This window comes from Nycticebus coucang, chromosome 4 (genome assembly GCF_027406575.1).
Source record: "Nycticebus coucang isolate mNycCou1 chromosome 4, mNycCou1.pri, whole genome shotgun sequence".
NCBI lineage: Eukaryota > Metazoa > Chordata > Mammalia > Primates > Lorisidae > Nycticebus > Nycticebus coucang.
The window spans coordinates 13690255-13707144 of NC_069783.1; the positions used below are offsets into that span (position 1 = coordinate 13690255).

Genomic DNA, 16890 nt, shown 5'->3' on the forward strand with positions numbered 1-16890 from the left:
CCCATGAAAGAAATGACATAGTGGACTACATTTTTATAGTCCATCTTGAATCAGCCTTGCATCCCTGAGATGAACCCCAACTGGTCATGATGAATTATTCTTTTGATGTGTAGCTTAACTGTATTTGCTATAATTTTATTGAGTATCTATGAATGTAATTCACCACATAAACAGAAGAAAAAAAAAAAAAAGACCTTATGATCCTCTCAATAGATGCAGGAAAAACATTTGACAAAATTTGGCATCCTTTTATGATAAAAACCAATTAAAGAAATGTTCTTGAATTCTTTTTTGATAGAAAGCTGGCATAGATGGGACAATTTTAAACTGATAGAAGCCATCTATGACAAACCAATAACCAACATCATATTGAACAGAGAAAAACTGAAAAGCATTCCCTCTTAGAACTGGAACCGGACACGGATGGCTGCTATTGCCACTACCATCCAACATAGTGTTAGGCATCCTAGCCAGTGCAATCAGACAAGACAAGGTTATCAAGGATATTCAAATGAGAACAGAAGAGGCCAAACTATTACTTTTTGCTGATGATAAGATCTTATACTTAGACAACCCCAAGGACTCCACAGTGAGATTCCTGGAATTGATACACAAATCAGCAGCCTTTATACACATCAACAATACCAAGCTGAGAATCAAATCAAAGACATAATACTCTTCACAGTAGCATGAAAGAAAATGAAATACCTTGGAATGTATTTACTAAGAATGTGAAAGAGGTCCACAGACAGAACTAAGAAATACTGAGAAAAGAAACTGCAGAGGATATTAATGGATGGAAGAACATATTGGGCTCTTGGCTTGGAAGAATCAACATTGTTAAAATGTCTATACTACCCAAAGCAATCTTTAGATTTAATGCAATACCCATTAAAATACCAATATCATACTTTGAAGATCTTAAAAAAAAAAAACAAAACAGTTCTATGTTTTGTATGGAACCAGAAAAACCCAAATAACCAATACAATTCTACAAAATAATAACAAATCTAAGGGATCACTTTACCAGTCTTCAGGCTATACTATTAAGTCTATAGTGATGAAAACAGCATGGTGTTAGCATAAAAACAGAAGCATAGATCTATGGAACAGAACAGAGAATCTAGAAATGAAACTAGCCTCATATTGCCATGTGATCTTTGACAAAGAAAACAAAAGCATTCCCATGACCCCTCAGGTACACTAAGAGCTGAGGTGTGTGATCCTCTTTCCTATGTCCATTGCCAGAAACATTCCCATGACCCCTTTCTTGAGTTAGATTAATTTGCTGGATCAGTTTACAGGACTCAAGGAAACATGTAACTTATGCTAACTGGTTAATTGCAAAGGATATTACACAGGATAAAGATACAGGGATGAACGAATGGGGTGAGGTTTGGGGCTTCTACGCTCTCTCCTGGAGCACCATCCTCAAGAAACATTCACAATGTCAGCTGTCCAGAAGCTCTCTAAACCCTGTCCTCTTGAGTTTTTACAAGGCTTCATTACATAAGCAAGACTGATTAAACCATTTGCCATTGGTGATCATTTTAACTTTCACTGTCCCCTCCCTGGACGTTGGAGGGATGCGAGAAGTCCCAACCTTCTAATAATGCCTTAGTCTCTGTTGTGATAAGCCCCCTTCCTGAAGCTATCAGTACTAGCACACAAAAAGACAGCACTTTGGAAATTCCAAGGATATTTAGCAGTTGTATCCAAGGAAAGGGGGATGAAGACCAAATATATACTTCACAGTATCACATCACTTTTCATAAAAACTATTTAAAACCCAAAATCCAGTATTTCAGTCTTCAGGATCAAACATCCTAGTGCTAAACATCCATGTACTGGGTCTTACTTAATAAACAATCGTGTTGGACAGGCCTCTCTTAGTCTCCTTGAAACTGTCTAAAAGAAAAACCAAATGTTATGGTATAAAAATACAGACTTCAAATAGAAACATAGTTAAGCACAAAACAACTTGCCCTTTAACACACTTCCTTAAAATTACTTTTAGCCCTTTTCCTTATAATAGCCTTCTGTCACGAGGCACCATAGTTTCCCTTAACCATTTCTTTTTTTTTTTTTTTTTTTTGAAACAGAGTCCATTCTGTTGCCCCAGGCTAGTGTCCTGTGACATCATCATAGTTCACAGGAAACTCTAACTCCTGGGCTCCAGTGATCCTCTTGCCTCAGACTCCTGAGTAGCTAAGACTATGGGGTCTCACTCCTGCTCAGGCTGGTTGCCAACTCCTGAGCTCAAGCAATCCTCCAGCCTCAGCCTCCCAGAGGGCTAGGTTTTATCGGCATGAGCCACCTGCCCAGCTCTTAATCATTTCTTTAATTAAGATACACTTAATATCTTTAATGTAGGAAACTACAAAGTTTTCCATCTGAGTGAGATATTATCCAGATCCTGCAATCTAGTGAGTTCACTGACACCAGCCAGTGTAATGACCCTCTCTGCGGACCTGGTTTCTTCGTCGTTGTCCCATGACTTTACCCCTCACTTCTCAATCAGTCAGCAAGCCCCTTTACCACCATCCCCAAATTCTTATAAAACCCCCAGTGTGAGACCCATCAGAGAGGCAGGTTTGAGGTTCCCTCCTACCTCCTCACTTGGTGGCCGCAACACTCAATGTTTCAGTGCATTGGTCTGTCACCAAGCAACGGGCAATCAAAACTGGTGGTCGTATAACATTATCTCTGTTTTACAGATGAATGAGGAGTTAAGTAACTTGTCTGAGGTAATTAAGCTGGTAAGTGGCAAAGCAGTGATGTGATTCCTAAGGATAATACTTCCCAAGAACCATCCTTTTATATTTGGCATGTAGGGAAGGAAATTGCTTAAAATTATAAAGCTTATTGATTAGACCAGAGTATATACAGCTCCCACTAAATGTAAATAATATTTGGCATAAGAGTCCTTTTACAAATGATAGACTTTCAATGACAGATTTTAGTACTGTCATTCTATTATTCTAGGTAGACTTTTTTCACACATACATTTCTTTTTTCATCCCATACATGTGTGTATGTGAATACAAATGCCCACAGCACACACACAAAGGTAGATTTTCAACAGGATATCCAATCTCAGCTGTATTTCCAAGTCTCTCATTTTAATTCTTTAATAATAATAATGTTTCAGAATCACAAGAAAGAACACCATTTCTTGTTCAAGTCCCCGATATATTATTTTTCCTTTTAAAATTCTGTCGTAATAGGGTAGTGAATAGGGGCATTGTATTAATTTCTTGGTGACAGGTTACTGTCTACAAGTTTATGGATCATCAAATATTTGTTAAGTATACAGGAAGATTTTTAGTGCTTTAATTTATTGTGTAAAACAATGCTGATAATGTCTCACAAAGGCCTCCAATAAAAATAAAATTAGTTACGGAAGGAAAACGTGGGAATTGGCATCAAAGACCTGGATTACCAGTTTTTCCCTCCCGAGTTTCAAGTTTTCCATTTCTAAAATTGAAGCAATTTCTTCTGGGTCTGCATAAAGATTAAATGAGACTGAATGGCTGACCAAAGTTCTAGCATCCCATGCAAATTATTTTCTTATCATTGTCACTGCCTCTTTTCATCTCTTCCTCAAGAAACTTCACTGGTTATGATTGTTTCCAACATTCGATTTAAATTTTCATAAAAAATTCTTCCCCTGAGCTTATCATATCTTTTCTTAAAATATTCTAAAGCATCTCCCATTCACCTCAACACTTTATTTCATAGTCCTTTGTTCACCCACACAAGTGCACAACATTGAAAGGTTCTAAAGTGCTTTCACATGATTTTCATTTGGCCCTCACACCAGGCCACTGTTCCTGTTCTGCAGATGCCCAATCTGTGCTTGAAGCTTCCAGAGCTGTGGTCCTGCAGTGGGGAGGGGGTCAAACTGCCTGGCTCCCCACCCTTCTCCCCACACTGCCGAACAGGTCTCCAGAAATGGTCTACATCCAGCTTCGCACCTGAAATCACCCAGGATTTGTTTAGAACACATTCAAACTTCTCTCCCTCTTTTCCTACCTCAGCCAGTGACATGATCCATGGGTATGAAAGTTTTTAGCCCCTAAGAAGATTGTGAAGAGCTTTATGGGTAGCTTCTAAATCTAGGCAAAACATCACATGCTGCAGAAACTAACAGCAAAAAAAAAAAAAAAGCCATTAAGAATTAAAATGAAAATTGTGAAGAGTTAAATTATTCTATTTCCCCCTGCCCAAAACTTGGCAACTTCAAGGTGGGTGAAGAAAATATGATTTCTTGAAAGAATATGGTCAAATCCCTGTAAAAACAAAACATGCATAAATATTCATGACAACAGAATGCTCAATGACTTAATCTACGGCTTACTAGCAGAGGTAATTAATCCATTCTGGTTTAATAGTCTCCATTTCTTGGTAATATTATTTGGAAAGTTTTAAACAGGTGGTGTGTTTCCCCTCTAGGGTTGTTATTTTGCCTGAGATAATTTTCTACTTAGTATTTTCAATTAGTAGCTTAAAAAAACACATTTTAGAAATAGTCTACCATAAAGTTTTGAATTTCATCCCCTGCTGAGTTTGCTTCCCTAGCCTATAAAACTAGAGGACATGTTTCCATTGTTAACTGATTTTCTCTTCTGAAAACTTTTCTAAAAGAATGCTAGGTAGATCACGCTTCAAGATACATTTATGTTATTTATGAAAGTAAGATATAAGTGAAAAAAATCAAGGTACAATTAACTACAAAATCAAGGTAAAAAAAGAACAATGTACATACTTTCCTTAAACTTGTCTAAAATGTAGTTATACAAAGATGCAGAGGCATAAACCATTTCTGGACTGATAAGAAAAGGACACACTGACCTTTTCTGGTATATCCATTTTAGCACTGGAGTTTTGGGGTCCTGTGTGCATTATTTTCAACCATAAAAAAATGAGTTAATTAGGAAAATACTAGAAGATAAAATTCTCTCTATTTGCCAATCACTATACAAAACTGAATAGAAAAATGTAGGCAAGCAGGGTAGCAGCTCCAAAGACACCTGTGTGCTGTCCAATTCCAAGAGCCTTTGCTGGAAGGCAGCCCTTTAAGCTCAGGCCTTGTATCAGAAATAACCCCACAAATTACATCAATACCCTCACGCGAAGCTGTCATCTCCCCGAGCTCACACTCCTGCAGCACATAACTCCAGGGTGTGGAAAGAGAAAATAAGAAAAGACCATGGAAGTAGAAACAAGCTGAACTGACGACTGAGTGAAAGCTGAGCCTCACTGGGTGTTATTATGTGTAGGCAACAAATCGAAACCACTTTTCAGTTTCCAAGATGATTCATCAGGAGTTTGTCATATTTAATTACAAACCCAGCAGTACTATTTTGTGCAGAGGAAGAGGCTGACAATACTCAAATAATAAGCCATTAGGCAGTAAATGGGAAACTCTTATGTACTTAAAACATCCAGCTATTGTGCCCACCCGTGTTTCTCTCAAATCCAAGAGGATCAGGACTCACACCAGCAAACTTGAAATCTCAAGCCTGTCCTGACACACAGCACTTGACATGATTCTTGAACTTATTTGCATGCCAATCCACAGCCACTGAGTGACTGCCGTGGGTGAGCAGTGAGGATGCCAGAAGAAACAGAATACCTGTCCCCAAATAAGGTCACCACATTGAAAGCAGAGAAATGTGCACCGACTGTAATGCCCTAACAAGAACTGCTCCCCAGGTGTACACACAAAGGGAAGAGGGCCGAGATCTGCGGGGAGGCAGGGGAGGTTACAGAGGGTATCTCTGGGCTCAGACTTGTCTGTCCCGGTGAGGAGGAGGAGGAGGTATTCCAGGCAGGGGAGATTACATCTGCACATACACAGAGACACAGCAAAGGATGGGAAATTCAGAGAAACCTACGTTCAAAGTATCCAGAGCATCAACTTTAAAGTGGTAGTGTCAAGAAACACAGCTAGAGGGGTACAAAAGGGCAGCGAGTTCACCGAGGGTCTCACCTGCCGTAGTCAGGAGTTTAGATTTAACTGGTTGACACAGAGCATACCTGGAAATACCCTGCTGACAACTACCCATTGGCCGTGCATGCCGCAGAGATCACTCAGGTCCCAAAGAGTGACACTGTTTCTTTGGAAAATAGCTAGAGCACTGCACGGCCAAGTACAAAGCAGGTAAAACCTGGAAGCAGGCGCTCTAAGTGACAAGATGTCACTTTCTACCAGAGTAATCTTGAGCAAGTAACCACATTTCTGAGTCTTATCTTCTCCAGAGAAGATTTCTCCTCTGCAAAATGGGGTTGCTCAAAGGATCAAATGGCAGAACGAATGTGAAGGCACCTTAAGACAGCCCAGTGCCTTCTCAGGGTTAGTCTGACAGCTCCCATAAACAAGCTGATGGCTGCTGTCACCCCCCTGCCTGACACTATGTGAGTCAGATAGGAGAAAAGCCCCACAGGTCACAAAGAAGTCTGGCCACTGGCTGTAGTTCTGTCCTTTCCTAGAGTCAGATCTCCTCTATGCTTTGAATTTTATATGGCAAAATTTTAACATGATCACAAACGCTTTTTGAAAAAATACCACAGTTCCTACAGCAGGCACAGTGACACTTCCAAGCCTTTGTCACTGGTATTCGCTGAAATCGCCCTTCCCCAGGCATCTACAAGGGGCTGCTGTGCCCTCTCCTCTTTATTCAAATGTCATCTTCTTAGTGCAAGCCTTCTCTGACCCTATTTCAGTAAACTATAAACTAACTCACTCTCTCTGCCCATTCCTTTAATCTTTTTAATAGTTCTTACTACCATCTAGCACAGCATATATTTATTTTATTTACTTGTTTTGTGAATAGTACCTCTTTCCTCAATGTAAGTCCTATAAGGCTGAAAACCTCCGTAGTTGGCCACCTCCCTACACTGACCATCTCCTGAAGTTGACTGGTTTTCACAGACCAGACATGCACCACACATTTGTATCAGTAGTACGGTATGCCTAGTTCAGTGGTTCTCAACCTTCCTAAAGCCACGATGTATTTTCATTGTTACAAAGGGGTCACAACCCACAGGATGAGAACCGCTGGCCTAGTTCCTTATGTCGACCACCTTCATAGGTTGACCAGTTTGGTACAGTCGCTTGGGTGGTCAACTTACAGAGGTTCTACTGTACTTTGGTTCCCTGCTGTTTCCTCCAGAACACTGCCTAGCATAACAAACTCACATGACAATGTGATGAAAATGCACACGCGCGCACACACACACACTTCAACGATCTCAGATGTAAGGAAGAGTTATTCATGGATTTTCAGTCATCTACCCAGTGAACATTTGTCTACCACCCTTTATATTCCAGGTTCTCTTGCTCTAAGCACTAGGAAACCCCCAAAATACCATAGATACTGCCCTCAAACAGTTCATTACCTAGGGAGACGTAGAGTATGTAACCTCAAACAACAGAGGGCACATGCTACAACAAACCTAAGTACAGGGAGGCACAAACACATGTGGGAGTAGACAGCCCAGCTGGGGGCCTGGAAGAAAGCTTCCTGTGAGCTCCCACCTGAGCCAAGTACCTAAGCAAAGGAATCCGGGCACAAGATTACAGACAGGGAGTGCAACGTGCTTGGAGACCAGGAAACAGAAGGCCCAGGGTTATAAGCAGTTTGGTGAGGCTGGAACAAGGAACGATGAAGATGGAGAAACAGAGGCCACGGGGATGTGCAGACCTTGTGGGGGCAGTGGCAGGAGGATGAGCTGATCTCCACTTGAGAAAGACAACCTAGCACTTGTTTGGGGAAAAAACACAAAAGTAACAAAAATGAAGAGAAAGTGATGTTTAAGAGGTTGCCATGGTAGTTCAGGTGAGGAACAATGGAAGACTGAATTGAGGTAGGGACAGAGGTGGGGAGGTGAAAAGGAGAGGTGGTGACTTCCTTATACTTCCTCTTTTTATTTTTTTTTTTTTGAAACAGTCTCACTCTCTCCCTGGGTTGAGTGCCTGGGCCATCATATCTCACAGCAACCTCAAACTCTTGAGCTCAAGCGATCCTCTTGCCTCAGTCTCCCAAGTAGAGCTGGGACCATATGCACCAGCTAGTTTTTCCACTATGCCCAGATAGTTTTTCTATTTTTAGTAGACACCAGGTCTTACTTTTGCTCAGCCCAGTCACAAACTCCTGAGCTCAAGAAATCCACCTGCCTTGACCTCCCAGAGCCATGGTGCCTGGCTCCCCACACTCTTAACCCATCTGTCTGTTTGGAAGAGTTTCAGAATCTCTGCTTCCTATGGAAGAAAAAAAAATTCTGGATGCTTTTTAACTCTTCATTCTTTTAGACTCAAATTAAATGATTTCCATAGACTTGCCAGTAAGTCTCCAGTTGCCTTGGAGAACTGGCTGGCTTGTGACCTGTCCATGTACTGTCTCTTGGAGAGCACATCAGTTTCTGTCCAGAGCAGCTGAGAAGTCAGAAATCATGTGTTGAGACATCACCATGGGCCCATGGACAACATTAACTTCTATTCTCATGAAGCTATAATATTGCTTCCCGAAGCAATGACCTTGAGTGTATTTTATTTATTTTAAATATTTTACTACTTGTCTTGCATACAGTGGCTCTTTTCTCAGTAAAATTTAAGTTCTACAAGAGTGAGGGCTTAATTAATATCTTCGCTATTGCTTCCACCAGAACATTGCCTGGCATGAAGAAGTCACATGATAAATATAAGACAGCTAGCTATTGGGCCCAGAAAGGGAATGGTGGCAGATAGCAGGAACTGCTACAAGATTGGTGGGTAGTGTGACAACCTGGTACCAGAGGCTAAGAGCTAGGAAAAGCAATGGGAACCAGACCAAGAGTCAAAGGGCAGAAATAGTGGTTAACAAAAACTGGAAAGAAAAAACAGGAATCAGCCAAGTTGAGAAGCTAATCAAAGACATAATTCCAAAAAAAAGACATAATTTCCTACACAGTAGCTTCAAAAAAATGAAATACCTAGGAATATACCTAACAAAAGAGGTGAAGGATCCTTATAAAGAGAATTATGAAACCCTAAGAAAAGAAATAGCAGAAGACATTAACAAACAGAAGAATAGGCCATGCTCCTGGCTGGGAAGAATCCATACTGTTAAAATGTCTATATGTCCCAAGGCAAACAACAGATTCAACTCAATCCCCATTAAAATAGCAACATCATACTTTGAAGATTTGGAAAAAAATAGTTCTTTGTTTTGTATGGAACCAGAAAAAAAACCTGTATAACCAAGCCAATTCTTAGTAATAATAATAAAAATAAAAGCGAGGGGAATCAACCAACCAGACTTTCAGCTACAATACAAATCCATAGTGATCAAAACAGCATGGTATTGACACAAAAATAGAGACACTGACATTTGGAGCTAAATAGAAAACCATGAGATGAAAGTAACATCTTCCAGCCACCTGATATTTGGTAGACCAAACAAGAACATACACTGGCAAAAGAATCCCTATTCAATAAATGGTACTGGGAGAACTAGATAACCACATGTAAAAGACTGAAACTGGACTCGCAACTTTCACCACTTACAAAAATTGATTCGAGATGGATAAAAGATTTATATTTCATGAAACGACAAAAATCCTTGAAGAAATTGTTGGGAAAACTCTTGAAGATACTGGTCTGGGGAAAGATTTTATGAAGAAGACTTCTGTGACAATTACAACAACAACAAAAAAATAAACAAATGGCAGTTAATTAAATTGAAAAGCTTCTGCACAGCTAAGGACACAATAATCAAAGCAAACAGACAACCTTCAGATGGGAAAAGATATTTGCATATTATGGATCTGATAAAGGCTTGATAACTAAGATCTACAGAGAACTCAAATTAATCAACAAAAAAAATAACTAACAATCACATCTATCGCTGGTCAAGGGACATGAACAGAACCCTCTATAAGCAAGACAGACAAATGGCTAACAAACATATGAAAAAATGTTCACTGTCCTTAATCATCAGAGAAATGCAAATCAAAATCACCCTGAGATATCACCTAACCCCAGTAAGATTATCCCACATCACAAAGTCCTGAAGTTGTAGATACTGGCATGGATGTGGAGAGAGGGAACACTGCTGGTGGGATTGTAAACTAACACAGCCTTTTTGGAAAGAAGTATGGAGAATCCTCAAAGAACTCAAATTAGATCTTCCATTTGACCCTGCAATCCCACTTCTAGGCATCTATCCAGAAGAAAAAAAAATCATTTTATCATAAGGAATTTGCACTAGACTGTTTATTGCAGCTCAATTTACAATCATCAAGATGTGAAAATCAGTGCCCATCAACTCAGGAATGGATTAACTAATTGTGGTATATGCATACCATGGAATACTATGCAGCCATAAAAAAGACCGTGACTTCACATCTTTTGTATTAACCTGGATGGAGTTAAAACACATTCTTCTTAGTAAAGTATCACAAGAATTGAAAAGCAATTATCCAATGTACTCAACACTAATACAAAGCCAGTAGAAGATCTAATATATACCAACATAGGGCTCATTTCCATTCAAGTTGGGGGAAGGGGGAGTGAGGGAGGGGAGAGGGGGTTAGACACCTTCACTCCTCACCCTTATCCTTCAGTGTTACATTTCATTTCTTTGCAGGCTCCAGCTGTTAAGATCCTAGATGGAGTTTGTTATGGAGCGTGACTGCAGTAACTGCAGAAGGAAATAGTGATGGCTGGATATAAAGGTGGGGGTGGAATTCAATAGTTTTCTTCCACTGTCACAAACAGTACATGCTTTGGGAATTTTCTTTCACTTTTAGTACAAATTAATTTACTATCAGGGAAAAGCAGAAAAATATAAGTTGTACTAGAACTATCCTCTAAGAATACTTTTTCATTTAAGGTCTTTAGAAAATGAAACTGAAGTTCACAGGCCAAAATGCCGCCAGCTTTCTGACTTTCTTAACAGTTGCGACTTGTGATCTGTTTTGCCTGTCTTCTGTTCTCTGGCTGGCAGCCACTCTAAACCACTTTATACCACTGACTCACGCGGATTTAGGCAAGCGGTGGGGTCCTGAAGTTAGGCACCCACCACATTCGCCTTCCCACCCCAGGGCTCTGCAGAGAGGGTGGCACACCTGAGGATTGTGAGTGACAGGGATGCTGACTGACGGAAGCCTTTGAGCCTCTGAACCCAGGAAAGGAACAGCACCACACGAGGTACACAGCACAACCTTAATACCGGTGACATAAACTGAACTGATAGCTGAGATCCTACTTCAGCAGAGACATCCCATTTCAGCGATATCCACCTAGAGATTCCAGTCAAATACACTTTGAAAACTCAACTGATTTTGGGGGGAACAAAAATCAACTTTACAATAAGGAACAATGCATTTGTTCAATGTAAAGCTTCGCTTTTTCAACACAGAGTTTCAGAGCAAATTATTTGCTACTCGTGTGTATATATAGCACTAATGAAAAGATGAAGGTGAAATAAACTCACCACTTTTCTACCTAATACTTCATTCCTTTAAATTACAACATACATCAACACACATTTCTTATTTCACATAAAAGCATACCTGAGATATAAAAACAAAATTACTACAGCATACTCGTTTCATGTAAGATCAGCAATTGTACAAAGCAGCAATAGCTACAAAAAGAAAATTTCCAAAATAAAGTACTACTTGTATCAACTGGTTAAAAAAAGAAAGTGTTCCTGTTTCTTAACCAAATGTCATCACAGTACTAAAACTGGGCCTAAGGAAGATGCACTCCGGATAATGATGGTGGCTTGGGACATTCACCTGTTCTGTGGATGGTTCTCCTCTTTTTAAAAATAAAAATAGTTGAATGAAAGCCATAGTTATTATCACAAATGGAATGTTTTCACGTGCTTCTAGGTGTTTAGATATGTTATAGATAGTTGAGGCAGCTAGAACTTTGAAACATATTTGAAATTACTTCTTTACATTTTCCTTTGGGTCACTGAAGGAAAAATCTTGTGTTTTTAAGATTTGGATCATGGATTTATGCACAGAGTGGATTTGAAAATTCTATGTTTATCTACTTTTAAAATGGAATTTTCTTAAAACAATCCAATTCAAAAGTAAATCATTTGCCAATGCCAATTAATTAAGGCAGGTCTATACAAGTAAACCTGGAGAGATTTTCCAGTGACATCTGTAACACTTTCCCATCCACAAAAAAGAAGGCACGTTGTGTACCTTCAGGCCACACTTGGGTGTTTCCATTCAAAAATTAACAATAAAGTTACGTGAAAGTTGTCTGAAGCTGCGGCAAGCAGAAATACTAAGTTTTAACTTTCCATCTGTCCAATTACTCTTCTATCTCTGGCTTAAAAAAATAAAAATGAAGTATTTATCAAAGAATTACTTTGCCCAGTTCCCTAAATTGGACAGAACCATCTTCCTGTTGAGAAGTGAATTAAAAAGCAAGTTCTCCATTTAGCCTCTCCTACTGTTTTAGCCTTTCTTACTAAGAACTTAGTATTCATAATAAATATTAGAAAGTCTACTTCTTCATTTTTTTTATTTTATTTTACTGTACTTTATTTTATTTCATTTTTTTCATTTTTTGAGATAGCGTCTCACTCTGCTGCCCTGGGTATAGTACCATGGCATCATAGCTCACAGCAACCTCAAACTCTTGGGTTCATGTGATCCTCTTGCCTTAGCCTCCCAAGTAGCTGGAACTATAGGCATCTGCCACAACTCCTGGTAGTTTTTCTACTTTTATTTTATGTATTTATTTATTAATTTATTAATTAATTAATTTATTTATTTTTGCAGTTTTTGGCTGGGGCTGGGTATGAACCCACCACCTCCAGCATATGGAGCTGGTACCCTACTCCTTTGAGCCACAGGCACCGCCCGTTTTTCTATTTTTAGTAGAGATGAGGTCTTGCTCTTGCTCAGGCTGGTCTGGAACTTCTGAGTTCAAGCAATCCACTTGTGTCGGCCTCCCAGAGTGCTAGGATTACAGGCATGAGCCACTGCACCTGGGTAGTCTCCTTCTTCTTGATACCCGGAAAGGCAAGTTCCCTTAACACAGAAAAGCTGAGCACTGTCTGCCACTTGGAGTGCATTCTGGATATAAAGGAGATCAGTCCCTTCACAAAAATAAACATATGTTACGGCTATTTTAGAAAAGCTTTAACTCTGCTCATTATCATGGAAACCATGAGGACTTACCCTATAAAGAGGATGGCACTTGTCACTGAAACATGGAGCCAAGCGTGCATAGATCTGTAGGCTGTAATAGTAAGCCGCCAGCTGGAGACACAACGCAGAGTGTGACTGCTTTTCAAAGCATTTGTTAGCATCTAACACCTAGATGGGAACATGATAGAATTAACCCAGCCAAAAGGAAATTAGCAAGATCACTATAAACCATTTCATTTCCAGGTATTTCTAAAGAATTTTGGTCTAAAGTTTCTATCATATCAACTCAATTTAATACTGTCTATATTAAAATTCAGAAGGCACTACAAAGACAGACCCTATGCATGTAAAAGATGACTATAACTTAAGCTAACATTATGGAAGGACTATCAGAAGAAAATGACATAAAATAAACAACTTTACCAGTGAAAAATCCTGGTATAGATGTTTGGTTTATTCATTTTTAAGTTCTTCTTCATTGGTAAGGGAAAACATACCTGTGGTAAGGCAAGGAGATAGGCCAGAGCCAACGTCATGTCATTTGGCAAAGCATCACTTGCCAGCTGCAAGAGAACTAAATGCAGAGGGGAGAAAAATGCATTATTTTGCTGAGGATGTGTATGACAGTCCTAGTTACTAAGTGCACAATTTTAGTTCTCGATGATTTCAACAGATAGTTTCAAAATATTCTTTTTTTTTTTTTTTTTGTGGTTTTTGGCCGGGGCTGGGTTTGAACCTGCCGCCTCCGGCGTATGGGACTGGTGCCCTACTCCTTGAGCCTCAGGCGCCACCCTCAAAATATTCTTTAAGACCTTTTAAGAAAGTCTAAACACACATCACATGGAACTATGTTAAAAAAACAACATTCCCTTAAGTTGGAAGGAGTATGCTGTTTGTTACTTATATTTGGGAAATTCTGTTAGTGCAGCTGCAAAGTTAAATGCCAAAGACATTAGTGAGGATGATCTGAAGCCTCAGTCTTTAAGTTTTAAAGATGCAGACCATGCTATAAAATTATGTATAACAATTATAGCTAATATGGAAGGCGACTATATGAGTAAGGTGACAGCGATAAAACAGCTTTGTGAGTACAAAGGGAGGGTTACCATGATAACATGATGTTCCTTCTGAGGACATTCCTCTTCATCACACTCCACAAATAGAAAATCAGTTTCTTGATTGTGTAAATGTTTTAAAATATCCCAACCATTAAAAATTTATTTTTCACAAAAAAACTTATAGAAGAAACAACCTTTAATTAAAGTCAAAGCTTTAATATGAGACATTACCAACAAGATCTGTGTTCATACACAGTTTGTTTTAATAAGGATGTATCCTATTCATTTAGGGTCGTAGTGACAAATACCAGGTAGCCATACACAATCACAATGTAAATCTTTAACTTTAAAAAAAAAAAATACTCTAAAGATCTGCATTAATGAAGGAGAATGTTAAATGAATAACCCAAAGCTGCAGTCCCCAACCGTTGGGCCCCAGCCCAGTACCAGTCTGTGGTCTGTCGGGAACCAAGGCACACAGCAGAGGTGAGAGGCAGGCAGCTTAGCAAAGCTTCACATGCCCTTACAGCCACGCCCCATGGCTGGCATCACCACCTCAGCTCTGCCACCTGTCACATGGCCTCCAAAACCTTCTACCCCTATCTGCGGAGAAACTGTGAAACGGTCCCTGGTACAAAAAGATTGGAGACTGCTGATCCACATATCATACATACAGGATTTTGCTAATGCACCACGTTTTGGGGGGAGATTTACCTTCCTAATTATGTCTTTCTTGAACTAATATTTAAGTCATTCGTATAATCCACGTTGAGCTGATAGTCTGGGTAGTGGAGATGTGGGAGAGTAAAGAGCCACTTAAGTGGGTGAAGTGTCAGAGGCTGACCTAGAACTCAAAATTTCCTGTGGATGATTTCACAGAGGAAAAACAACTCCACTTTCTCCACTGCATCTGCACAGAACTACCTCATTTCCTATGTGTTCTCCAAACACTATGAACCAAATAGACCAGCAGTCAGTCTCTGGCCTCTCAAGGAATCAGTTTTAGAGGTATTTTCTAATCAAAAGCTATTTATGTCAAGGCCTATTTCCAAATTAATTCCTTCATCACTCCAACATTAGTGAAGTTTTTCTGAACCAGACAGTGCCCCATGGTAAGAGTAAGAGTCCTTGAACTTTAGGAATAAACAGAGTAGGGCAAGAGAAAGTCTCTAAAAAAATAATTTAAAAACACAAAGTTTGTACAAATAATTATGAAAGTGAAACAAAAAGTGTACAATTGGTGAATATTACCCTAGAAGATTATTAAAAATGGAAAGATGAAGGAGTTAAGCTATAAATTTTAGATACCAGAAAATAAAGCAAGAGAAAGTATATAAGCTTAATCTGCTGAAAATTCTGGACTATTTGAAAAAGATTTAGAGCCTAGAAATTACATATTTTACAGACACACACGTACACACCCAGGGCTGCCATTCTGACTTATGCCTGCTTTGTACATTCCACCATTCAATATCTGCCCAGTAGCCCTTCAGGACCCCTGCTTTGAGGAAAAAAATTTCAGTTGTTTAACATATTAATACTTTTTTCTGTTAATTTCCCTTCTCATAATCATTAACAAAGCAACCTTCAGTTGCAACTGTAGTTTTTTCCATCCTCATTTTAATTTTCTTCAGATATTTCCCTTTTTTACTACAAAAAGAGGCCAATTTTCAAACAGGAATATCTGAACCCACTCATCAAAATTAGCACCGTCTCTCTCAAAAAAGCCCCTTAGGAGCCCTTATCTCAGAAGGAAGGCTATTTCTCTAGCTACTGGAGGACCTTCCCTCTTGGCGTTGTGATTAGAGCCAATCTCAGACCCACTTGGAAGATTAAGTCCCATTGCCGTTGATTCTCTTCTAATAACAACTTTTTTCAAGTAACAACTAGTAACTTTTTATGATGTCAATTCAATCTTCTGCTTTATTTAGTGTGCATTTGCCTATATCCAAATACCGAAGCATCCTTAGGGGAGAGGATATGTCACCACTGAAGATAGTCTGAAGAATTTACTACAGACCTGCAGAGAATTTCAAAGCAAAAATCACAACAAAACAGAAAATGATGACATAACTGGAATGAAGGCATAGTCTCCAGGAGACATCTTTGAGGAGAGGAATCAAAATTGATGCCAAATTTGGATTCATAAACTCCAGTAGGTTTATTTTTAAAACAGTTATATCAGAAATAGAACTCACAAAATGGTCATTAAAGTTTTGCAACATACATAATTGAATATGAAACTTGTAGTAGGCAAAAAAGAATACATAGTTAATTTTCATGAGCTCAAAGTAATGACAAAAATCGTCCTCACAGAGTTATCTCAAGGGTCGTCATTATTTTTACTAAGAGTGAAAATCATTGCCCTAAAATACAAATGTTTAATCCAAGTAAATAATATCTACATAGACTTTACTTCATACGTAAAACCGTATGATGGATTTTACCCTTTGACATCTTGCAGGCCTTGCTAATCCTGAAAGACTGCCCCACCCAGGTCCAGCTAATTCCTAGAGAGAGCAAACAACTTGCCTGTGAGCACAACTTTGACATGCAAACCAATCCAGAGCCAGGGCTTTGAACCATCTCGTCTACACTCCAAGAGGCAATAAATATCCTCTGTCCTCGTCACCCCACAGCCAGGTAAGACACAATGAGAGAACTGAAA

General features: G+C 39.2%; 1 protein-coding gene across 2 annotated transcripts in view; it reads right to left on the bottom strand.

Annotated features, from left to right (window-relative positions):
* Nucleotides 1-16890, bottom strand: part of NBAS (NBAS subunit of NRZ tethering complex) — a 408191-nt gene that overhangs the window by 122887 nt on the left and 268414 nt on the right. For both annotated transcript variants that reach the window (XM_053587868.1, XM_053587869.1), the window contains 2 exons: nucleotides 13662-13738; nucleotides 13195-13332 (listed from right to left, as the gene is read on the bottom strand). In XM_053587868.1, coding sequence (XP_053443843.1) covers nucleotides 13195-13332; nucleotides 13662-13738 — 215 coding nt within the window. The remainder of the gene's footprint in view (nucleotides 1-13194; nucleotides 13333-13661; nucleotides 13739-16890) is intronic.